Below are 26,801 nucleotides of genomic sequence, written 5' to 3' on the forward strand. Positions count from 1 at the left end.
TTGGGCCACCCTTCTTTTGGGATTATGAGGACAAAATTGCCCCACTTGTTTTCTTCCATTCCTTCTTCCCATGTGTTTCAGTATGAACCCTGTTTGTTTGCCAAACATTGTCGTTCTCCTTATCCATATCAGGGTAATAGATCCATTGTTCCCTTCCATATTGTGCACTCTCATGTTTGGGGGCCTTCCCCCACTACTTCTTTGTTTGGCTATCGCTATTTTGTTTCCTTTGTTGATGACTATTGCAAGGCATCTTGGACCTTTTTGATGAAACAAAAAAAGTGAGGTCTATGATGCCTTAAAAAATTTTATCAGCACAATTATACCCAGTTTTGTACTCGCATTCAAATTGTTCGTTCTAATAAAGGGGGGGAGTATATGTATGGGGGGGCTTCAACAGTTTTTTACTGATCATGGCATTACCCATCAAGTTGCTTGGGTGGACACCCCTCAACAGGATGGGGTGGCTGAAAGGAAAAAATCGCCATTTGTTGGAAGTCACTAGAAGTCTCCTATTTGGCATGCATGTTCTAAAAACCTTTCGGTCTGAAGCTCTTCTAACTGCTTCCTTTAATCAATCGCATGCCCACTAAACTTCTGGGCTCCAAATCCCCTTTAGACTTGTTTTCTTCCCAAACTTCTACTCTCTCTTCCTCCTAAGGTGTTTGGGTGTGTCTGCTATGTCCATGTCAACAAATGTGCTCGGTCTAAGCTTGACCCCAAGGCACTCAAATGTATTTTCCTTGGATATTCCTCCTCTACCAAAGGGTATAAGTGCTATCACCCCTCTTCTCGAAGGCGACTTTTCTCAAAAGATGTTACCTTCTTTGAATCTATACCTTTCTTTACTTCTTCTCAACATCCTCTTCAGGGGGGGAATAGTGGAAATGAACAGGCTGTCTGTATCCCTTTCCTCCCACCTTTGCCTACTTCTCCATTTCTGTTTGATATTGGGAAACACAAAGAAGGGACTGTTGTTGATACTGATACTCATTCCGATGTTGATGCTAGCAATGATAAAAGTGTTAATGCTAGCAATGAAAAAGAAGGGGGGGTTGTTGAAAATGGTTCTAATAATGAGAAAGATTACCACATTCAGTACTAAAAAGGTGAATGCTTGAAGAGGAAAGGACAGAAGACCTGCCAAGAGCCCTCTTTAGATCCACATCCTGAGATACATCCTCCTCAGTCAAGTAACATCTCTTCTCTTCCTTCTGATTTAGACCTTCCCATTGCTACTAGAAAAGGAAAAAGAGTTTGCACTAATCCTGTAGCCCAGTTTATTTCCTATGATGCTCTCTCTCCAACAGGTGTTGCCTTCGGCGCTGCTCTCTCTTCTATTTCCATCCCAAAAAATGTCATTGAGGCCATGTCTGACCCAATATGGAAGCAAGTCATGTCTGAGGAAATGATGGCCCTTGAGAAGAACTGTACTTGTTAACTGGTTGATCTTCCCAAGGGGAGAGTTCCAGTTGGATACAGATGGGTCTACACAGTCAAGTAGGGTCTACAAAGTCAAGTACCGATCAGACGGTACAGTTGAGAGATACAAGGCCCGGTTGGTGGCTAAAGGCTACAGTCAGGTGTATGGGATCGATTATCAAGAGACATTTGCTCCTGTGGGAAAGCACAACTCAATAAGAGTTCTTTTATCTTTGGCAACTAATCGAGATTGGCCATTGTATCAGTTGGATGTGAAGAACGCTTTCCTGGTGATCTAGAAGAGGAAGTGTACATGCAGACTCCACCTGACTTCAAGTGTCCCTCAACTGAAGGGAAAGTATGCCTGCTCAAGAAGGCACTATATGGTCTCAAGCAGTCCCCGAAGGCTCGGTTTGAGAGGTTTAGATAGGCCATTTTGAAAAATGGGTATTCCTAGAGCCAAGCTGACCACACTTTATTTATGCGGCGAGGTATCACAGCCATTTGTTAATGATAAAATAAAGAAAAGAAGAAGAAGAGAGATCGAGAGAGAGAAGAAGAGAGGAAATAGAGAACTTGGGGGGTTACACGATATGTGTAATCTCCCTCTAAACTTCAATATATAAACTAACTTAAGGACAAAACAGGAAATACACAATTAAAAATAAAACAAATAAAAGAACAAATTTGCCCTCTCGGTATTAGCCCTTGGCGCTAATACCGAGAGCACCTAACCACGATAACACTCCCCCTCAAGCTGGAGCATAGATGTTAATCATGCCCAGCTTGTTACAAATATAATCCACTCTTGTACTCCCCAAGGACTTTGTGAACACATCTGCAAGTTGTTCTCCTGTACGAACATGATTAAGAGAAATCAATCCTTGTTGTAGCTTCTCTCGAATGAAATGACAGTCGACTTCAATATGTTTCGTCCTTTCATGAAGCACCGGGTTTGAAGCAATATAGACAGCAGCTTGATTATCACACCACAGTTTTATTGGAGAGCTATCAACAAAGCCAAGTTCAGCCATCAACTGTTTCACCCACATCAGCTCACAGGTAACATGTGCCATAGCCCTGTACTCTGACTCTGCACTGGAGCGAGCAACTACTGTCTGTTTCTTGCTCTTCCAGGACACCAAGTTTCCACCAACAAATACACAATAACCTGTAGTAGACCTCCTATCAATAGGAGAACCTGCCCAATCAGCATCCGAAAAACCTTCTATCCGCCCATGGCTATGATCACTATAGAGAAGACCACGTCCAGGAACCTTTTTAAGATAGCGTAAAATATGCACCACAGCTTCCCAATGAGATGTTCGAGGAGCAGACAAGAACTGACTCACCACACTAACAGAAAGGCTATATCAGGCCTAGTCACTGTTAGGTAATTCAACTTTCCAACAAGCCTCCGATACTTCCCTAGATCGAGCAAGAGATCTCCACCATCTGCAAGAAGTTTTAAATTGGGATCCATAGGAGTATTTATAGGTTTAGAACCCAATATTCCTGTTTCTGACAGAAGATCAAGAACATATTTTCGCTGTGAGAGCAAAATTCCTTTCTTCGACTGAGCAACTTCCACACCCAAAAAATATTTCAACCTTCCCAGGTCCTTGGTCTGAAACTTCTGCTGCAAGTGTGTCTTCAAATCATCAATACCAGAAGCATCATCTCCTGTGATGACTATATCATCAACATAAACCATAAGGAATAATTTGCCAACTGCAGAGCAACGGAAAAATATAGAATGATCACTGTCACACCGTGTCAGCCCAAACTCTAACCATAGTTGTCACAGCGTCACGGCGATCAAAGTCGGTGGAGGGGTGCCACGTCGATATATCGACATGTCAACGCCATGGCGAGCATGTCGACCATGTTTTATTTTTTATTTTCTCTATTTTTAATGTGTTAATAGATGTATACTCAAGCCATGTTTTTTTTTTCTCTATTGTTTCTCAAGTTTTAAGAAGAAAATTCAGAAATCGAAGAAGAAATCGAAGAGGGAAAGAAGAAATCGAAAGAAATCGAACAGGGAAAGAAGACAGGAAGAAGAAATCGAAGAAGAAATCGAAGAGGGAAAGAAGAAATCGAAAGAAATTGAAGAGGGAAAGAAGAAATTGAAGAGGGAAGAAGAAATCGAAGACAGGAAGAAGAAATCGAAGAGGGAAAGAGAGACAGGAAGAAGAAATCAAAGAGGGTCGCCATGGCGTAGGTCGCCATGCAACCCTCTCCAGCGCCAGGACGCCATGACAACTATGACTCTAACACAACTTCAGTGAACCTGCCGAACCAAGCTCTAGGGGACTATTTCAGCCCATATAGAGACTTCTTCAATTTACATACCAAACCAAACTCCTCCTAAGTAATAAACCCAGGGGGTTGCTCCATATAAACCTCCTCATTTAAATCACCATGCAAATATGCATTCTTGACATCGAGCTGATATAAGGGCCAATGGTAAGTGGCAGCAAGATATATCAAAATCCGAACAGAAGTAAGCTTCGCCACAGGAGAAAATGTATCCAAGTAATCCACACCATATACTTGGGTATATCCCTTGGCAACAAGGCGGGCCTTCAAATGAGCCAAGGACCCATCAGGGTTCACTTTCACCACAAACACCCAACGCCAACCAATAGCTGATTTACCTGAAGGTAAGGGAACAAGATCCCAAGTCTGATTTGCTTCTAAAGCCAACATTTCCTCAGTCATAGCAGCCTGCCAACCAGGATTAGACAATGCCTCTGCAACAGACTTAGGAATAGGATGAGTGTCAACTGTGTGTAAACAAGAATGGAAGGTGGAAGACAAACCATCATAGGAAACAAAGTTAGAAATGGGGTGTTGGGTGCAAGCCCGAACGCCCTTACGATGAGCAATAGGAATATCAAGATCAGAAGGAGGTTCCAAAGGAGAAGGATCATTACCTATTGCAGGACCTGCCGGCAAAGAAGAAGACTGAGTAGAAGTTGATGTAGCGGGGGTCCAAGCACATACTTTCCATTGGTGACGTTGAAACACACTAGGTTGAGGTGCCGGTGATGAGGCAGCCTGCGGATCATGGTGAACAATAGACCGAACAATAGAAACAGGAAGATCATCATCCAAGTCAAACATAGAACAAGATGAACTATCATACGGCGTAGACTCAAAGAAAGAAACATCAGCCGTAACAAAGTATTTGCGCAACTCAAAAGAAAAACAACGATAACCCTTATGGGTACGAGAGTAGCCAACAAATAGACACTTTAGAGCCTTTGGATCCAACTTGGAGACATCAGGACGACAATCACGAATAAAACAAACACTACCAAACACACGTGGACGCAAAACAAACAAAGGTACAGAAGGAAATAATATAAAAAAGGGAATACCACCACGTAAAACAAAGGAAGGCATGCGATTAATGAGGTAACATGAAGTTAAAACAGCATCAACCCAAAATGATTTGGAGACTTTCATTTCAAATAAAAGAGAACGAGTGACCTCCATCAAATGTCTATTCTTCCTCTCAGCTACATCATTTTGTTGAGGGGTGTAAGCACAAGAGGATTGATGAATAATACTACGTTGAGTCATAAATTCAGCAAAAGGGGCTAAAAAATATTCCTTAGCGTTATCACTACGAAGAACACGCAAGGGATGCGAAAATTGATTATTGACCTCATTCACAAAAGCACAGAAGATAGAAAATAACTCAGAAAAGGTTTTTCATTAAATAAATCCAGGTAACCCTGGAATAATCATCAACAAAGGTTACAAAGTAACGAAAGCCCAAAGTAGAAACAACAGGGCACGGACCCCAGACATCTGAATGAACTAAAACAAAAGGTTTGTCAGACCGTTTATTGACCCTAGGAGGATAACTCACACGGTGGAGTTTCCCAAACTGACACAACTCACAATTTAAACTAGAAAGTGACCGAAAACAACTATCAAGAAGCTTCAAACTCTCCAATGAAGGATGACCCAAACGACAATGAATCTGGCGGGGCGACGCCACACCAGTACACGCCATAGATGAAGTGTCCTCAAGTATATAAAGTCCCCCCGACTCACAACCTCTACCAATCATCCTCTTCGACGAAAGATCCTGAAATACACAAGAATCCGAATAAAAGGTCACAGAACAATTATGAGTTTTGATAAACCGACTAACAGATAAAAGGATAAAAGGAAAATCAGGCACATAAAGAACTGAAGACAAAGACAGAGAAGGTGTAACATGAACAGTACCAGTACCAGTCACTTTAGCCAAGGAACCATTAGCTAAAGTGACACTCGAAGAAGATTTCTGAAAAGAAGAAAGTATATCTGAAACACCAGTCATATGTTCGGAGGCCCCTGAATCAATAATCCAGGGACGAGAAGAGGCAGTTGAAAGGCATGCAGTGGCATTACCTGTCTGAAGAAAGGTAGCAGTTGGAGGATGGGCTGACTGAGAAATCTTGAACTGTGTAAAACGAGCGTATTCCTCATCAGACATCTTCACCGTCTTACCCTCAGGCTGTAGAGGTACAGGAGACTCAGTAGTAGCAGAGTTGGCAAACTGTTGCTGAGTTGGTTTGCCATGAAGTTTCCAACAGAAACGTTGGATATGTCTTGGACGACCACAATGATTACAAGTGCGCACCAAACCACTAGAACAATCAGAATTACCCTAAGGACCCGAAGTAGGGGCTTTACCAGAACCAACCCTACCACCACGACCACGGCCACCACCAGAATGAACAATTGCCACCACTACCAGCCCCACTGTTGGGCCCACGGTTTGATGGGAAAGATGCCAAAGCTGAAGTGTCAACCTCAGTAGTGCTCACACGAGAAACCCGAAGAACTCTTGAAAAAGTTTCAGATAAAGTGGCTATCTTGTCACCACCAAGAATTTGGTAACGAACGGAGTCAAACTCCTTCCCAAGTCCTCCTAAAAATCCCATTACAGCAAGTTGCTCCCACTGAAGTTGCATCTGTTCCACATTAGAAGTAATAGGAAGTAAGGAATTAAGCTCCTCATACATCCTCTTAAAATCAGCAAAATACTGGGCCAAAGTACGACCCTTTCGATCAACCCTGTAGAACTCCTGGGACAAGTCATAAATACTGGAAAGGTTGTTCTGTCCAGAATATAAAATATTGAGATACTCCCACAGCTCTTTCACTGTATCAATGTGTGTTACCAAATCATGGATTTGGTGATCCATAGAATTCAGCATCTGTCCCAAGATTCGAGCATCAACTGTGTCCCACGAGGGATCATCATCGGGCTTTAATTTGAAGAGGTGATGCTGCTGATCACGTCAAGTAAAAACTAATTTAACAATCTTCTTCCATTGCAGAAAATTGGTAATCCCCTCCAATTTCTTCTCAGTAATACAATTGGAGTAGGAAGAAAAAATTTTTGTAGTAGTTACAAACTTCGAACCATCACTAGATTTGGGTACATCACCCATTATAATGTGTTGGATTAATGAAGTGAAGAGAGAAAGCTAAAGAGGACAGAAATCGATTCTTCAAAAAAAGAAGAGAACCAGAATTTTCGTGCGAAAATTTCTCCCAAAAAATCCAGGTAATACACACAAACTCAAAGCCCTAATAAAGAAATCGATTTTCCTCCCAACAAAAAAATCGATCTAAAACCCTGTGAGTGTCTCAGAGATGATGCTTGAGTCTTCAAAACAGTCTTCACTCCATCCAATTCCTTCAAACATATCCACAAACAAAAGAAAAAGACCTAGTGATGCAGATTCATCATCAAATAGGGCTTATTTCATTGGGAATAAGTGTAGGGTTGGGATACATATATGTTGAGCCTTTGTTCCCAAGGGTTTTCTATGTATTAGGCCACTTTAGTGGGCCTGAAATAGGGGTATATAGGTTGCATACGGGATTAGCCCAATACTTAGTTTTTATTTTGTGTTTTTAATTGAACCGGTTTAAATTGGTTGCATCCAATTGGTTCAATTGGTCTAATTTAAGTGAAGTGATCCTATTGGCTAAGAGGTTCTTATATCCTATTGGCTACTAGGGAATCTTCTTTATTTTAAGTAGTTTAAGTTGTTTTAAGTCATTAGGACTCTATTTTGAGTCTATTTGAGTTTCCTAGTCAGTTTAAGTTGCCTAATAGGTTAGGGATAAGGTTAGGCCATTCCTTTTTAGTGTCTAAGTCTATTTTTGAGTCTTCTATATAAGTTTGTAAGGGAGGCCAGCATTGTACACGAATTTGATTAATGAAAAGCTTTTGTTTGCTGCCATAGCTGCTGCTCTGCTCTGTTGAGTGAACCTTGTGAGTAATATCAAGGCTACCTTGTGGGTAATATCAAGGTGAAGGGATTGGTGGACTCCGGTGAAGGGATTGGTGGACTCCGATCGACTCCTTGCATCTTGTAGATCGGGAGGTCCTTCTTCTAGTTCTTCAAAGCTGCTACCATTGAAGATTTAATCTTTCAAGTAAGTAGTTTATTAATTCAGCATTTAACCTTCTTCTTCTAATCCTCTAACCTAAGCTCCATCTACTCCTATTATCACCCCTTCCATTAATCCATAGATCCATTAGAACCCTAAAACCCTAAATCCAATTCTGCCCTAAATTGCAGAATTTTGTAACTCATCCAAACCCTAACTTCTTTATACCAAAATAATCCCCTAGACCTGCCCATTAATACCCTATAAACCTCTTTCCTAAAATCTGCCCCTAAACCCTAGATCTTACAAACAGTCCATTTTCATAAGGCATCCTACCCAAAACCCTAGAATTCCAACCTCAACCAAATTTGATCCAACTTATACCATTAGACTCATAAAATTCTGCACATCATTACCAAATAAAACCCTAAGTCGAAACCCTAACCATAACCCTAATTCTGCCCTAATTAGCCTAAGCTGTCCCAATCGGCCAGCCTTGTTAAGAGATCCTATTACCCTGGTTCCTAGTGGGATTACTCCTACCTAGGACTACATTAAATTGGTATCAAAGCTATGGCGGAGGGAAGCTCCAACCAAGCCTTGAAAGACCCACCTCCCTTCGTTTTCAAGACCCAAGTTCGTCTACCCAATGGGAGCACAACCATCTTAGTTGTTGATGAGAGGAGACGTAAAAACATTATTTCACAATCCGTGGTGGATATGTTGTCCCTATCAGGAGAGATTTGCATCGAGCCTACAGGTAAAGTCTGTGTTGAATTTGGGTGTTCTTCATATCATGATGGTGCTTGGTGTAAGCCGGTACCATCTCCAAGGATCTTTATTGCAGTAGGTTGCAATTGGTTGGAAGAGCGACAAGGTTGGATTGAACCAGAAAACAACTTGTGTGTCCTACCTGATCGACAGCGTCTATACCATTTGTTTACTCTAAAAGGATTACAACCAAAGGTGACCACATCGATTGTACAGCCACAAGGACTGCCGAACATGTCAACTCAACTGCAAGTGACATCGACTGTGTTTGAAGTTTCACCTATGGCAGATGCACTAACAAAAGATTCTACTAAAGCGGTTCAAGAACCTATAGCTAAAGAAATTCAAGTAGACCAAGTTGCACCAGTAGTTGAGATCATGGTTGAGAAGCTTGGCCATCAAATTGATGTGGAGGTCCAACACACAATGGTAGAAGAAACTACTGAAGAGGGCAAAGTAGACAAGGCTGAGGACATGGAAGATGAAGTGGTGATTGACAACACTCCACAAGAAATCATCGACATCCAAGATGTTGTTCTTGAAGAGGTTGAGCACAAAGAGTTTGTTATGCCACTATGGTTCTTTGAAGAGAACGCTCCACGCATTGAAGACTTTATCCCCAATGCTCCCGCTTCACCGAAATTCTGTTTGGGGATGGTCAAAGCTGCTGATCACATGTTGATTCCCCCTCATCACTACAAAATTCGAGGACGAATTTTTTCAAGTTGGGGAGAGTTGATGCAGATTCATCATCAAATAGGGCTTATTTCATTGGGAATAAGTGTAGGGTTGGGATACATATATGTTGAGCCTTTGTTCCCAAGGGTTTTCTATGTATTAGGCCACTTTAGTGGGCTTGAAATAGGGGTATATAGGTTGCATACGGGATTAGCCCAATACTTAGTTTTTATTTTGTGTTTTTAATTGAACCGGTTTAAATTGGTTGCATCCAATTGGTTCAATTGGTCTAATTTAAGTGAAGTGGTCCTATTGGCTAAGAGGTTCTTATATCCTATTGGCTACTAGGGAATCTTCTTTATTTTAAGTAGTTTAAGTTGTTTTAAGTCATTAGGACTCTATTTTGAGTCTATTTGAGTTTCCTAGTCAGTTTAAGTTGCCTAATAGGTTAGGGATAAGGTTAGGCCATTCCTTTTTAGTGTCTAAGTCTATTTTTGAGTCTTCTATATAAGTTTGTAAGGGAGGCCAGCATTGTACACGAATTTGATTAATGAAAAGTTTTTGTTTGCTGCCATAGCTGCTGCTCTGCTCTGTTGAGTGAACCTTGTGAGTAATATCAAGGCTACCTTGTGGGTAATATCAAGGTGAAGGGATTGGTGGACTCCGATCGACTCCTTGCATCTTGTAGATCGGGAGGTCCTTTTTCTAGTTCTTCAAAGCTGCTACCATTGAAGATTTAATCTTTCAAGTAAGTAGTTTATTAACTCAGCATTTAACCTTCTTCTTCTAATCCTCTAACCTAAGCTCCATCTACTCCTATTATCATCCCTTCCATTAATCCATAGATCCATTAGAACCCTAAAACCCTAAATCCAATTCTGCCCTAAATTGCAGAATTTTGTAACTCATCCAAACCCTAACTTCTTTATACCAAAATAATCCCCTAGACCTGCCCATTAATACCCTATAAACCTCTTTCCTAAAATCTGCCCCTAAACCCTAGATCTTACAAACAGTCCATTTTCATAAGGCATCCTACCCAAAACCCTAGAATTCCAACCTCAACCAAATTTGATCCAACTTATACCATTAGACTCATAAAATTCTGCACATCATTACCAAATAAAACCCTAAGTCGAAACCCTAACCATAACCCTAATTCTGCCCTAATTAGCCTAAGCTGTCCCAATCGGCCAGCCTTGTTAAGAGATCCTATTACCCTGGTTCCTAGTGGGATTACTCCTACCTAGGACTACATTACCTAGTTCTTAATTTATGCCACGAACTAGTCTTCAAACAATCCCAACAAACAGCATAGGGTGCTGCACCCCTTCAAACAGAAAAATAAGAGAAGCCGAGAGTCCTTTAAATCTTCAAGTACATATCAATCTTCAATTGTAGGCTGTAGGAAGGAGACAAGGAGATGCACGAATGTTGTAGCAGTGCCTAACCTAGCTATGTTACCATGTTAATGATAAAATAAAGAAAAGAAGAAGAAGAGAGATCGAGAGGGAGAAGAAGAGAGGAAATAGAGAACTTGGGGGATTACACAATATGTGTAATCTCCCTCTAAACTTCAATATATAAACTAACTTAAGGACAAAACAGGAAATACACAATTAAAAATAAAACAAATAAAAGAACAAATCTGCCCTCTCGGTATTAGCCCTTGGCGCTAATACCGATAGCACCTAACCACGATAACACCCTTATTATCTATGTTGATGATATTGTAGTGACTGGAAATGACAGGGCTGAGATAGCTAGGTTGAAGACCTACTTGGCTCAACAGTTTGAGATTAAAGATTTGGGTCCTTTAAAGTACTTCTTGGGTATTGAAGTGTCAAGGTCTAAGAAGGGAATAAATATATGTCAAAGGAAGTTTGTCCTAGACTTGTTGAAAGAGACAGGGATGTTGGGTTGCAAACCAGCAAACTCTCCTATGGATCAAAATCATAAGCTAGGAGAAGACTGTGGACCTTCCCTTGTTGATGCAGGGAAATACCAGAGGCTTGTAGGGAAATTGATCTATCTCTCTTTGACTTGCCCAGATATCACCTATGCAGTTGGGGTGATGAGTCAGTTTATGCATGCCCCCAAGAGTGGGCACCTGGATGCTGTTTACCGGATATTCACATACTTGACGTCCTCTCCAAGAAAAGGTCTCCTATATGCCAAGAACAATCATTTGAGAATTGAAGGCTACACTGACGCTGATTGGGCTGGTTCGGTTTCTGACAGACGATCTACATCTGGCTATTGTACTTTTGTTGGTGGTAATATGGTCACATGGAGGAGCAAAAAGCAACCAATTGTGGCTCGGTCAAGTGTAGAGGTAGAATTCAGAGCTATGGCTCATGGAGTATGTGAACTTCTATAGTTGAGACTAAGAGTGTCAAAACTAAACCAAACCCGTTTACCGAAACCAAACCGAACCGTTTAACCGAAACTGGCAGACCGTTTAGTTAAATGGTCCGGTTATGGTTTTAGAAATGACACCGTTTATTTAATCGGTTTGGTTCGGTTTAGGCTGATTAATCCAACGGTTTCAAACCGTGTAATCCAATTAAAACCGATTATAACCAAACCGTCTAACCGTTAAAAAACTTAACAACTTTTTTTTTAATAAACAAAAAGTCAAAACCTAGCAAGTAGCAACTACTAAGCAGTCATGTTTCTTCATTAATGATTTCCTTTTTCCACAAAAAAAAACTAATAGCTTAGTAAGTAATAAGTAATAAGTAATAACTAATAACTAGTATTAATAAATAGAGTAGAAAATGTGTATAGAACCATCTAACCAAAACCGTGTAAAAACGTATAGAACCATTTAACCGAAACCGTTTACCAAACGGTCCAGGTTTTGATTATGAGACAGTTTAGTTAAACGGTCTGGTTACGGTTTCTACCCTCAAGCAGTCAAAACCAAACTGAACCAAACCGTTTAACCGAAACCGGACCGTTTAACACCCTTAGTTGAGACGGCTGGTCCAAGAGTTGGGATTTGATACTAAGACACCTATGAGAGTCTATTATGATAACAAGGCTGCCATTATCATAGCACACAACCCTGTGCAACATGAAAGAACAAAGCGCATTGAAGTGGACCGACATTTCATCAAGGAGAAGATTGACTCCGGATACATTTGTACTCCTTTTGTTAAGACAGGCGATCAATAAGCTAACATCTTTACCAAGGGGCTCATCCCTCATCAGTTAAGTACCCTGTTATGTAAGCTGGGAATGTATGACATTTATTCTCTAGCTTGAGGAGGAGTGTTAAAGTTTATGTAATAAGGGTAGTTTGGGCATTAGTCTAGTATCTTATTTCCTTATGTTGTATTTCCTTGTTTTATCTTTTACCTCCCTAGGGAGATGGTTGTAATTTTACTATTTCATATTAGTGAATCAAATAGGGGAGAGGAATCGTTTTTTCCTCAACTCACAATTCTCTATACTTATCTTCTTCTTTCTTCCTCTCTTCTTCTCTTCTTCTTCCTCTTCTTTCTTTCCGACTTTCATTCCTTGTCCCTTGGATTAAATCATCCTACATCTGATTTACAACTCTCTCTCCCTTTTGTTTCTCACTCGGTACACTAGAAAGAGTTATGAATGAAGCCCTAAAAGCTTCATTAAGTAGGCCAACAAAAGCCCCAATCTTGTGCATGGTCCAACCACTCGGTTCAGATAGAGTCGGCTAAGCTCCATTTTGAGCCGAATAGGACCTTCTTTGAGCCGGTTCTTGTTAAAACCCGAGAACATGTATCTTTTCAACATCGACCGATGTTTGTCCACTCAAACCTCCATATCTTCCTCGTTCAAACTCCGATTGACCCAATGCTTTCGCCTACATAAAGCTGACCCGAATGGCTACATTTCTTATGGTATTTCTCATGATTTGAGCTCCTACACATTCCAACTAAAAGGCAGCTCAAAAAATCTGTGGAGTGCTCCATGCAATCTTCCTCACATAACTCCGTAGTTCACCTTCGGCAACACCTCATGCACACTAGGACTAGTGCTAGCATCCTTGGCATGCCAACCACATCATCCCCTTTGCCTACTACCAGCAATGCCAACTGCGCCATCCATCTCACTAACAACTGTACATGATGCCTTGCCAACTGTACCATCTCACTATCACTGCCACTGCCTATGCATGACTCATCTGTCAATCAGGCTCAACCATGTAAGCCCATCTCTTCTCAGCCATGCTCTTTCAGTTCACATGTCACATTATCAATATGTCTGCCAGGCTCTCTACTCTGCTCTGCTCTTCCATAAATGTCATCTACCAATGACCTTCCACAGCAAGAGTGTGTGAGTATGTTGACTATCTGACCGTGTTGGCAACAATGACAACATCAATGGCCAAAGCTCCAACAGTAATCAAGATTGGTGAAAAAGTAGTAACCTTACTTTTTTTCCTTTTAGTATAACACATTTCTTTTTTCAATGAGGGTAAATCCTGTCATTTCACATGGACAATGACAACTCTTGGAAATGACATAATGATATGTTCATTATTTTAAAATCCTTTTCTACCCCTGACTTAAATAACTTTTGGGAATAAGACATGGGGCAATCAAAATAAGGTTACAACTTCTCACTTCACCACCTTGGTGAGTTGGTGACAATAAGATGCACCCAAAAATAAAAGTGTTAAGATGTGTACCGCGATAGGGGAAGTGTCCCGATCGTGGTGGTTAGGTATTGCTTAGGCTAGATTTACTTTATTACTTTCCTAGTTAAATTAGATCTTTATTTTCCTATTTTGGCTAGGAGTCTTTCTCTTTCTTATTTCCACAAGGCTTCTAGTCCTTGCTCTCTTGTAATTACTTGAATATATATATATAGATATATATACATGATGGAGGGAGGTAGCTAATCCTATCGGTTGCTATTCTCCTTGCAGTCTCATTCTTCTCTTCCATTCTTTCTCTCTTCTCTATTTTCTCCCACTACTTGCAGGTACTGGTTACACAGATCCTTGGTTTTGTTACATGGTATCAGAGAATTAACCAATACCTGATTCTATCCTTGATTTTAGTCGGTTTAAGAGTCGTTTCAAGGTTCACTGGTTTGAGGTGAAACCCTAGTTCATAAAAGAAGAAGAAGAACTAGGGTCTCGTATAAGTTTCATTGAAGATTGATGTATGTTAATCATACCAGATCGTTGAATCTGCTATTCTGATTTGCTGTTCTCTGTTGCTGAAAGATGGGATTTTAATATGCTATTTTCTGTTGAGGGTTATTTAACCTGCAACTACCACCTGGGAGCAACTACGGATGACTTTTCTTCCTTTTAATTGTGAATTGTTTGAAGGAAATCTTTGTTCTCGGCTGTTCCCATTTATCTCTGATCGTGGCTTCTGCTACTCTGCGGCTACTACTGATTTATATACTGGTTTCCTCCTTTGGTTCACACTGGAGATTTATGGAATTGATTTGAAGATTACTGATATTGATTCAATTTGCCAAGGGTTTATTGGCATGCTACTGTTGCTCCGATCTGCTGATTCGATTTCTGGAGTTCCCACAATCTAACACTGCTCCAGCCGAGAAGTGTCACCGCTGCTGAACTCAGCTTTCCCTGCTGTTGGACTGATGTCATTGCTTGCCGTTGTTTGTTCTCATTACTGCCTCGAATCTGGTCTCCGCCCTCTCCTTCCTTGGTTTCCGCCTTGACTACCAATTTTCTCATAACCAGGTCCCAAACAGGTAGGAGACAAAGTGTTCTCTTTCGATTCTTTAACCTAATTTTCCCATATTACCCCCATCTTATGTCATTATACCCATATCACGTTTTTTTTTTTTTTTTTTTTTTTGGATGAATAAATATTAAACTACGAAGAAAAAGAGGGAATATACAAGGCCGAAGCTAGGAACTAGCTAGGGCGCAAAATGGATAGAGGAAGACCCCAGGCAACAATAATAAGCCTATTCCTTGGGGAGTCCTTCACATCCGAGGGGGGGAGGGATCTGATCTTAGATGAAACATCAAAAAAGATGGCCTCCCAAATCGTGTCGAAAGAGCGGGAGTTTGACGTCCATCTTCTGAGGTTACGTTCCATCCATATATGGGAGATAGTGGCGCAAAAGGCAATCTTGCCAACCAAATCACAAATCGTCTTCCCTCCAAACGTCATGTCAATCCAAATCCATTCCCTGCTGAGGGGGAGGGGGGAGCGCCGACTTGGCCAACAGTGTCGAAGAACACGGGACCAGATGGAAGAAGCAAAGGGGCAGGCGAAAAACAGGTGATCTGCATCTTCAGCCCCATTCCAACAAAGACAGCAACTAGGGTGAACCTGAATATGCCGATAGATGAGAAAGCCTTGGGTGGGAAGGCATTCGCAAGGGTGCGCCAAGCGGTGAGACTATGGCGGGGGATGTGGCCTCTAAACCAGACAACTCTGTGCCAAGGACAGGGGGTCCCTCTATGTCTAACCAAGTTCCAAGCGGAGTGAGAGGTGAATCTGCCTGAGGGGGAGTGGAGCCAGAGAGTGGTGTCACCTCTACCGCGGTGCCCAGGGGGGATGGGGGGGAGGGAGCTCCACAAGTCAGCCAGGGGGGGAAGTGGAGGGGACCAGGAGTCATTGGAGATGATAGAGGCCACAAGGGCAAATCTGTCCAGGCCGGAGGAGTAGATCTCTCTAGGGCTCACAATGGAAGAGAGGACACCAGAAGGGTGCCAATTATCAAGCCAAAGTAAAGTGGTCGAACCATCATCTATTCTGCAAGAAATGGCATCTCTGACTAAATGCCTCACCTGGAGAATCCTGTGCTACACCCAGGAGGAATTAGCCCCTGGGCTAATAGACCAAATGGAGTCCCTACGGAGGAGCCCAGCATAAACCCAAAAAGTCCAGATGCTGGTTTTGTTGGTGAGAAGCTTCCAGATAAGCTTGATAGATCCAGCAATGTTGACATCTTTAATTCTCCTGAGCCCAAGGCCTCCTTCAACTTTGGGGACACAAAGGGAGGCCTAGCTCATGGGATGAAGGAACCTGGCAGAGTCCACTCCTTTCCAAAGGAAAGCACACATAATAGATTCAGCCGCCTTGATAGTAGCCTTTGGGAGGCCAAAAACACCACTCCAATAGATGTAACAAGATTGGGGCACCGATCTAATCAGCTCCAGCCGTCCTGCATAGGATAAGAGCTTGGCTTTCCAAAGCTGAAGCCTCTTGCGAAGGAGATCCAAGATGGGGGAGCAGTGGTAGGCTGAAAGTCTGGCAGGGATGAGGGGAAGGCCAAGGTAGCGGACAGGTAAGGTGCCAATGGAGAAGCCACAAAGGGAGGATAGTGAGGCTTTGGTGGTATCTGGGGCACCGGCTAGGAAGATTTGGGACTTATGGAGGTTGATGCGGAGCCCCGAAAGGTCATGGAAAAGGTGAAGGGAGGACATGATGGACTCAATGGAGAGAGGGTCAGCCTTGGAGAAGATCATGAGATCATCAGCGAAGGCAAGGTGAGTCAGGTTGGTAGGCTTGCATTTAGGGATGGGGGTGATGAGATGGAGGTCGGTTTTAGATTGGATGCTACGGGAGAGGACTTCGAGGGAAAGGCAAAAGAGAAAAGGGGAAAGGGGACAACCTTGACAACACCAACAGAGGATGGGAAAAAACCAGCCGGGCTGCCATTCAAAAGCACAGAGAAGCAAGGGGTGGATATGCAATGATAGATCCAGTTAACAAAGATGGGAGGGAAGGACATCTTAAGGAGGACTAGTGAGATGAAGTCTCAACGGATGGAATCAAAAGCCTTATGGATGTCGATTTTCAAAAGAGCAGACGGGGGGAGGGATTTGCGATCGAAACCTCAAACGATTTCCTGGCAAAGGATGATGTTATCCGAGATACTTCAACCAGCAATGAAGGCGGATTGGTTGGAACTGACAAGGGAGTCAATGACAAAGCTGAGCCGGTTGGCAAGAATTTTAGCAATGAACTTGTACAGGAGATTGCCGAGGGAGATAGGTCTAAAGTCAGACATGGCTGAGGCTCCTGAGAAGTTGGGGATGAGGCAGAGGAAGGATTGGTTGATACCATGAATCTGATTCGGATTAAAGAAGAAGCTCTTAATGGCAGCGATGAGATCGGTGCCAATGATGTCCCAGCAATTGGTGAAGAACCCCATGCTAAACCCATCAGGGCCCGGAGCTTTGCTAGCCTTATGGGAGCGGACAGCGGAGGAGATTTCCGAGTCAGAGGGGATGGAGCTGAGGGGGCTGAGGGGGGATGAAATTGTTGAGGAGATCATCAGGAAGGGGGGGTTGGGTGGAGGGAGAGGACAAAAGATACCAGTGAAATAGTTCACAGCTTCAGCTTTGATGTCATCGACAGAGGAAAGAACCGAGCCACCAGAAGAGGTAAGAGAGAGAATGAAGTTGGAGTTGGAGCGGGCTTTAAGGGATCGGGGAAAGAAGGCAGTGTTCGAATCTCCAAGCTCAAGCCATTTGATTCTAGATTTCTGCTTAAGGAAACTTTCTTCTTGGGAGAGAGAGGAGGAAAGCTCAGAGGCGGCAAGGACTTCTTCCTCACCGAGGGAAGGGTTGAGGGGGTCAGACTGAAGGCGATGCTGGATGGAGGAGAGGGTGTCCCGACAGGAGGAGACACGAGAAGAAATGTTACCAAAGGTGGAAGAATTCCAAGATCTGAGAGCCATTTTGACATTTTTGAGATTTTTTGAAAAGGCTAAAAGGGGGGAGGAGAATGAGAAAACAGGGATGCTCTAAGCGGCTTGGGCAGCAGGGAGGAAGCCAGGGTGGGAGGTCCACATATAAAAGAACTTAAAGGGTTTCGGGCCAAAGGACACAAAGGGAAGGACAAAAAGAGATATGGGGGAGTGGTCCGAAAGACTAGGAAGGTCAAAGAAGGCATAGGAGGAAGGAAGGGAGGTGAGCCAAGGATCATTGACTAGGACTCTATCTAGCTTGCAGGCAACTCTGTCAATGCCAGAGCGCTTGTTAAGCCAGGTTACCCATATCACGTTACTTCTTGTTAATCTTGGTTTTGCCTTTTTTTTATTCCAATAATGCCCCTCCATTAAAGCCCATCAACTTTGGTTTTTCCTACATTACCCCTCCCCTTGCTTTATTATTCAACTTTATCCTTATTTTACTTTCAATTAAAAGTTTACCCTTGGCCCTGCTTGTGCTTTACTTGGATTTCATTTAATTACAGCCATGCCCTTCCCTTTTCACATTGAGATAATTACAATTCTGCCATTAACCCTTGCTATTGGCTATTGCCTATTGTGTACTTGGGTGGGTCCACACCAAACCCAATTGGGTATTTTGATCCGGTTTCCGCATTCGTTGGGGTTTGCATTAATTATTTACAGACTTGCAAATTTTATTTCTTTGGTGGGCCCCAAATCGCATCAGTTTGGGATTCACAATTTTTTTTTATACAATTGATACTAGAATGGAGATTACTTACTACCGTGAAGAGGGGATTGGAAATTATTGTTGAGATTTTATTTGCTACCTTGATGGGGAGTTTGGAGATTTTTTATTGGCGATTATTTGCAGCTACTCTTGGTTTTTGGATTGCACATCCTTTGATATGTTGATTATTGGTGGTCATTATTTGTCCACGTGTAATGCTACACGTGAGGGAGAGATTGAAGATTATTATTCTAATCTGCTCAAGTCATCAGCTCAAGACTATTTTTATTTGTTCGTGTCCTCAGCAACAATTTTATTTGAAGATGATGTTCAACAACAATTTTATCTGGTCTCCAACAACCTGATATTGTCTAGTCCGCAGTAACCTATACTGCCTATTTGGTCCACAGTTTCCTATACTGTTTATCTGGTCTACAGCAACCTGATACTGTCTGGTCCACAGTAACCTATACTGCCTATTTACCATTGAAGTTTTTATTTGAGACCTCAGTTTGGAGCACTATATCTGCCTTTGTTTGAGCAGAATACTACTTACTACTTGCCTTCTTTGTGAAGAGCTTATGTGTAGCTATTGGAGCTGCACTTTTATCTTTCTTTGGGAAGATTACTACCTACTACATGCCGCTTATGATATAGTCTTTGGATGCTGCACTTTTATCTCCCTTTGAGAAGCTGATTACTCACTACTACCAGCCTTCTTTGAGAAGTGCCTTTGATATTGTTGTTGCTGCTATGATATTATGGATTGCGGTTCATGTTCACTACCGTCTATTTTGCTCGTTGCTGATTGGATTCAACAAGAAGATTATTACCTACTGAAATTGCTGATAATTTGTGTATTTGGGTTGATATTGCTACCTAAATGGTGCTACTCTCTCTCCGAGCTCATTGGCGTCTACAATTGCCATTCAAGATTGATGTTGCTTTTAATATCCATTCTTATTGGTCCAAGCTGGAACCTTCTTTTGATATATGTATACTCCAGCTTGAGGTGGAGTGTTAAGATGTGTACCACGATAGGGGGAGTGTCCCTATCGTGGTGGTTAGGTATTGCTTAGGCTAGATTTACTTTATTACTTTCCTAGTTAAATTAGATCTTTATTTTCCTATTTTAGCTAGGAGTCTTTCTCTTTCTTATTTCCACAAGGCGTCTAGTCCTTACTCTCTTGTAATTACTTGAATATATATATATATGATGGAGGTAGGTAGCTAATCCTATCGGCTGCTATTCTCCTTGAAGTCTCATTCTTCTCTTCCATTCTTCTCTCTTCTCTATTTTCTCCCACTACTTGCAGGTACTGGTTACACAGATCCTTGGTTTTGTTATAAAAAGAATGATAGAAAATCTGAATTAGAGCATAAAATAAAGAATGTAAGAAGAATGTCTCTTGCATGGGTATACTGAAGCAAAGACAAAATAAGAAAAAAGAGCAGAATGGAAGAGGGGAGGGGAAGGAAGATGAATTTGAAATGGAGATAACAAACCTCTAGCCGAGCATTCAACTTTTCTGCATCGATTTCTTTCTTCTCAGATTGTATAAAACCTGCCATAGCCTTCTCAAATGTGAATGCTCAAATAGATCCAAAGTGAAGTTGCAAATAAAAGCAGCACATAAAGCAATTTGCAGCTTGAGTGAGCCAAACTAAATAAAAATTCTAGAGTCCAAAACAACCTTAAGCTGCATTAAGCCTTTCCAAGTTCCAGTATGTATAAAGATTGAAATATCAATTACGAAAAAGTGCAATACTGCAATCCTAAGAAAATGTGTACGACCAGACTGCTATAGAAAACACAATGCCGCTTCTGGTGATTGAACAAGTTACTCTTCTTTTAAGTGAAGTTACCAAATCAAACTGATTTTGTGGACTCCCAATCGATCAGGAATGAGATCAGAAATTCTTAATCCAATTTCCCCTCCCGACACCCCCACCCCCCCTCAAAAAAAAGAGAAAATTTTGCAGCCTTTTCCCTCAATCACTGAGTAACATCATGCTGAATTTTTGTGAGAAGTATTCGCACCCTTCATTCACTACCACCGCAAAGGAAGCATTTTTTTTCTTTTCTCTCCTTACCATCCATCCAACTGGGCCTTCCTCAACCCCCTACAGCAAGCAGCATGCTGGCAATAAACAGAAAACAGGATTTAGGATGTCCTGCCTTTTATTTTACATTCAGAATGTATACTTTACACTTGCTTTATTTCTGTTGTAGAAACTCAGAAGTATAAGCATAATCTACACACACTCACCAAATCAATACTAATTCTTCTGCATAACAGTAGTGAAGGTGATGCAGTTGCATTAAGTATTAATCCCGTATGATGCCTATATCCAAGCTTGGGAGGCTCATAAGGTGCTTATGGCAGTCCAATGAGCTAAAATTGACCTTTGGGTAGTTATATTATAGGTTGGGCGTTTTATTTTTTTGGGTTAAAGTGGGGATAAAGTTAGTACACGGGATTAGTAAGTAAGTGTTTGAGTTAGATTATAATACTTAATAGCTAGATAGAGTTTTGTTCTAAGTATATTTACCTTATTGAGTGTATGAGTGTCATTAGGAAGCCTTTTTTGAGTCAATTTAGGAATTTTAGAATGTCTTTATATATATAATACCACCCCTATCAATTAGAGATGGTGAGTAAAGAATATGAGTTTTTTTTTCTAAGAGTTCTGGTGACATTGAGCAGTGCATACGGGGTGGGTATCCCATACCTGATTACTTCTCTTCTCCTCTGTTCTGTTCTCTTCTCTCTTCTTCCTCCCAAGAAGATCAATCTCATCTCTTTTCCCTCCCCTTCCATCGATCTGATTTCTTTCCTTAACAATGCAATCGCTCTCAGATCTGATCACAGATTTGATTATTGGGCCTGAGATGCAGGAGCAATTCCTTGGACCAACCCAAACCCGTTGGGGGATCCATATGAAGATGAACCGGGTCCAATTAGGTTTTATCATAAGATTCAGATTTGAAGTAATGAAATTTGGTTTCTAATTGTTACCAGAATGGTACGATAGATACAGGTTGTGAGACATATTCCCTTCTCTCATATCTTCCTCTTCTTCTCCTCCGATATAACTCTCGCATCTCTTCTTCTCTATTCTTCTATTCTTTTATTCTCCTTGTCTGCTTGCTAGTACTCTGATTTATGTTCCTTCTCCTAGTGTTACCTTGCAACTTCACAAACTTTGCTGCAACTAACGATAGTACAGCATATAGGTGAATTCATCGATCTCTCTCATACCCTAATCTTTCACCTTGAGAATCGGTGTGGTACTCATAAACCATAGGGCGATTCAGGAAGTTGAATCTGGTACTGAAAGACCACTTGGTTTATGAATTTCATAGTCAACAACCAGATCTGAACATGTGCCTACCGCCAGATTTAGTTACAGATCTGATTATCTGAAATCCTCTTCTCCATATACTGTCTGGGGCTGTGATTGGATGATTTCACGAGGCCCAAGTGTTATGAAGCCTTGCCTCGAATTTCAGGTTAACAGGAGCTCTATCGATTGAGATCTTCCATTCGAATCAGGTCTGGTTCTGTGGTTTCTACCACCCCTGTTTTGCCAAAGGTTGAAGAAGACTCCCTCAGCCCATGATACTGGTTTTAATTCTTTTAATTGCTGAGATTCCTAATAAACCCCTTCCTTTACTACTTCTTCCCTCGTGCCCCATGTCTTAACTTTGCTTCCAAGTTCGTCCCTGCAAAATAAATCTAATTCCTATTAGGTCCTAGCTTCTTTTACCACCCAATTTATTCCTTAGAAAATTCTGATTATTTACAATTGTGCCACTCCATTGTGAATTTGAGTTATTTGTTGATTGGTCGAGCTCATAAGCGATTCGAATAGGGTTTCAGGACCCTGGTTCTGCATCAGCCTGCTTGCATCTGAGATCCATAATCTGAATTTTCAGATTGTATTATTTGGTATTAGAGCAAACCTGGCCATGGATTCCTTTGCACTCAAGAGTAGAGTTCGCTTGTCCAACGAAAAATGCTACTTTATTCATAGTTTCATACATGAAGAGAAATAAGGAAATTCCGTCTCACGGTCCGTGATGGATATGCACATAGACCAACGAGATCATCATTGAATCTGAAGATGATGTTTTCATTGAATATTCAATTTCTCCGTATTTCGATGGTGCTTATTGCAAGGTGTTTGATTCTTCGAAACAAATCAATAGAGTTGGTCGATAGTGGTTGGAAGATCGACGGGGTATTCTTGATCCTGAAGCAAATGTATGTATGTTAAAGCCCTCTTATCTACAACACAATTTTGTTCTAAAAGGATTGCAACGGGATAACTCCTTAAACCTGATCGAAGTGGTACCAACAATGCAACCACAAAAAGAGCCGAAAGGGTCCACACAAGAGGAAGACCACTCTGATGTGGGACAAGAAGTAACAGTCAAAGGAGACAACACGGTTATTGTGGGTGAGGCAATAACAGACTCTACTGCACCAACGGGTGTCCATATCGAGTTTGTTATTCCCCACATATTTCAGGACATGGATGCAACATCGAATGTTCATATTTTGGATTTTGTTCAAGTCATAGACAAGGAAATACAAGCACCAATTAAAAAAAAGGGTGTACCCAGTGCACAAGGCTCCCGCCACTGCGGGGTCTGAGAAGGGTCATAATGTACGCAGCCTTACCCCTGTTTTCACAGAGAGGCTGTCTCCAGACTCGAACACATGACCACTTGGTCACAATGGAACAACCTTTACCGTTGACCAAGGCCCACCCTCAAATACAAGCACCAATTAAAGTGCTTTAATTCCTACCGTTCTACAAAACTCAAGGGCGAGTTTTTCAACACCGGGGGAATCAATGTTGTTGCATTAGGTATTAATCCAGTATGGATGCCTATATCCAAGCTTGAGAGGCTCATAAGGTCCTGATGGCAAGTCCAATGGGCTAAAATTGACCTTTGGATAGATATATTATAGGTGGGGCCTTTTATTTTGGGGGGTTTCATAGTAACAGGCTAATTTATAAGCCCATAAAGTGGGGATAAAGTTAGTACATGGGATTAGTAGTTGAGTGTTTGAAATAGAATAGAATACTTGATAACTAGATAGAGTTTTGTTCAGAATTTATTTACTTTATTGAGTGTGTGAGTGTGATTAGGACTCCTTTTTTTTAGTAAATCTAGGAATTTTAGGAGGTCTTTATATATGTAATACTCTGGAAACATGCTCTTTGCAAAAGTAAGGGTAAGGCTGCATATATCATGACCTTCCCCACACCCTGCAATGGCGGGAGCCTAATGCACTAGGTACGCCCTTATATATATGTAATATCACCCCCATCAATTAGAGATGATTGGAGTAAAGAATGTCTTTTCTTTTTTTAGAGTTTTGGTGCTACTGAGCATTCATACGGAATTGGTATCCCAAACCTGATTTCTTCTATTCTCTTTTGTTCTCTTCTTCTCACCTCTTCTCCCAAAAAGATCAATATCATCTCTTTTCCCTCCCCTCCCATCGATCCGATTTCTTTCCTTAACAATGCAATTGCTTCCTTTATCTCAGATCTGATCACAAATTTGATTATTGGGCCTGCTTGAATCTGAGATCCATGATCTGAATTTTCAAATTGCATAAACTGAAGACACAACTACCACACCATGGTGCATCATGTCAGCAATCAAAGAGCATCTATTTTAGGAAAATTTTGACATCCCCATTCCCCTAGCATATAGGGGATTCAAAAATCAAATGGAAATAATTTAATCAACTAAGAAGTGTAATAAAACACATCTTTTTCAACTTCTTTTGTTATGTCTGTCCTTATTACTTCATTAGCATATCAAGGAAAAATTATTATAAAAATGCTCCACTAAGCGAGAGAGATAGAGAGATAGTAGGGAATATAAACTAAACTGCTTACAATCAACAACAACAACTCATCCTTATCCCAACTAAATGGGGTCGGCTACTTGGACCGTTGCCCTCCAATCAGCTCTATTTGAGGTCATACTTGATACAAGGTCTAAGCTATGCATGTCTTTCCTCACACTTCTCTTAGGGTCATTTTAGGTCTGCCCCCTAGCTCTTTTAGTTCCTTCAATCTAAATCAAATCACTCCTTTGTAATGGAGCATCCAAAGGCCTCCGTTGAACATGACCATGCCACCTCAAATGATTTTCTCGTAGCTTATCATGTATCGGAGCTACTCCCAAATTACCTCTAATATGATCAGTCCTTACTTTATCCTTCTTAGTTTTGTCATGCATCCATCTCAACATCCTACTCTCCGCTACACTAAGTTTATCTACATGATGAATCTTAACTACCCACATTCCACACCATACCTTATAGCCAGTCGTATGATTGTCCAATAAAATTTTCCTTCTAAGTTTTAAAGGAATATGTTGATCACACAATACTCCAAATACACCTCTCCATTTAGTCCATCCTATTTTAATTCTTTGTGAAACATTATCCTCTATATCATCTTCTTTATTTATGATTGAACCCGAATACCTAAAATAATCCCTTTGCGGAATCTCCCTCATCAGTTTTCAGCATCTCATCATCTGTCCTAGTGTAACTTTATTAATCAAATCACTGCTTTTGTTTCATCCATAGTTATCAAGGAAGAAAGGCGACCATGGTGTTTTAGAGAGTCCAATATCAAGGCGGCAAGGCGGCTGCCTAGCCTAGGCGACACCTTGATTACTATGGTTTCATCCACCAAAATAATATCATCAGCAAAGCATATACCAAGGAACCTCATTTTGAATGTCTATATGATTAAATCATCCATGATAAGCGCAAAAAAATAAGGGCTTAAAGCTGATCCTTGATGTAACCCTTAATTTTGAGAAGCCATTTCCATCTAAACTCTTTTCTGAAACTACTCGAACAAATTTCTCCTAGTCTCAAAAAGCTCAAGAACGATTTCATATACTCTAGTATGGGACACATGAAACATTGGATCTAACAGCCACAGGCTTCCAACATAAAAAAGGATGTACCCAGTGCATGAGGCTCCCGCCACTGCGGGGTCTAGGGAGGGTCATAATGTACGCAGACTTACCCCATCTCCTATCTTTTAAAAAGTCCAATGAATAACCAAAGAAAGTATATGAAATAAAATATCCATAAGTCTGAGAAATTCACAAACAAAGAAATCCACAGAAAGTATCCATAAGTCTGAGAAATTCACAAACATAGAGAAATCCACAGAAAGTACTTGAGTCAAGCTACAGACATCACAAAATAAACCTACTTGAATCTTCAAAATTCGTCCAATGCTGAAGCCCAGTTCACCAATCAAAAGGTCCAACATTTTAGTACCAATCATTTCATGGCTAGTGCAAAAATCATCCCTGAAGTTAATTTCCTTCTCGGTATGTGTGATCATTGTGTGCATATGTATGGAAAGAAGAAGAAAGTTCCGTGTGTGCCATTAGACAAAGCTCCATAGGTTGGGGTAGGAAAGGGAAGTAACCTAGTTCTTCCCCCCACTCCATGCCATCCCCTTTCAATTTTTTACTAACAGTTGAGAGTAAACAAGGAGGTAGGGGTAGTTTTGTCCCATAAAACCTGACAAAGAGATGAGCATTACTTGGCCCATCACTTGAAGCAAGAATCTCAGGATGAGAAGATGAGTGAGGATTTCCCATCCCCTCCCTGATTGGATGAGAAATATTGACATATTGACCTAGGATACTTTTTTCAACCTACAAAGCATCTAGACACATTAATGACACCCCCTAAGAATCACAAAAGATTCATAGCCAAAATTTCTTCGCGGTAAAATGGGTAGGGGCAAGGATTTAAGTATCAATATTGGAAATCATATTGGAGGGGTGATTTTAAGAGACTTATAGTATCGTATCGAATCGAAGAGACGCAAGATACGCTAGAGATACCCATGGAAATGATCAAGAAATGTATAGATGTACTTATGATACATATAAAATACAGTTTTGAAGCATAAAACACCTTATTATGCAATATATATATATGCTTGATGCAAGGATTTGAGTTGTTTTTACCTATCTAGTGATGCATAACAAAAAAAAAAAAAAATTGACCACCCAAAAAAAAAAAAGAGATCTGCACCTTTACCACTTTCT

The 26,801-nt window shown here is 41.1% G+C and overlaps 1 protein-coding gene across 3 annotated transcripts in view; it reads right to left on the reverse strand.

The window, feature by feature from the left end:
• Nucleotides 1-26,801, reverse strand: part of LOC122666771 — a 47,505-nt gene that overhangs the window by 14,695 nt on the left and 6,009 nt on the right. For all 3 annotated transcript variants that reach the window (XM_043862837.1, XM_043862838.1, XM_043862839.1), the window contains one exon: nucleotides 20,186-20,244. In XM_043862837.1, coding sequence (XP_043718772.1) covers nucleotides 20,186-20,244 — 59 coding nt within the window. The remainder of the gene's footprint in view (nucleotides 1-20,185; nucleotides 20,245-26,801) is intronic.

The sequence above is a fragment of the Telopea speciosissima genome, chromosome 7 (assembly GCF_018873765.1).
Source record: "Telopea speciosissima isolate NSW1024214 ecotype Mountain lineage chromosome 7, Tspe_v1, whole genome shotgun sequence".
Lineage (NCBI taxonomy): Eukaryota > Viridiplantae > Streptophyta > Magnoliopsida > Proteales > Proteaceae > Telopea > Telopea speciosissima.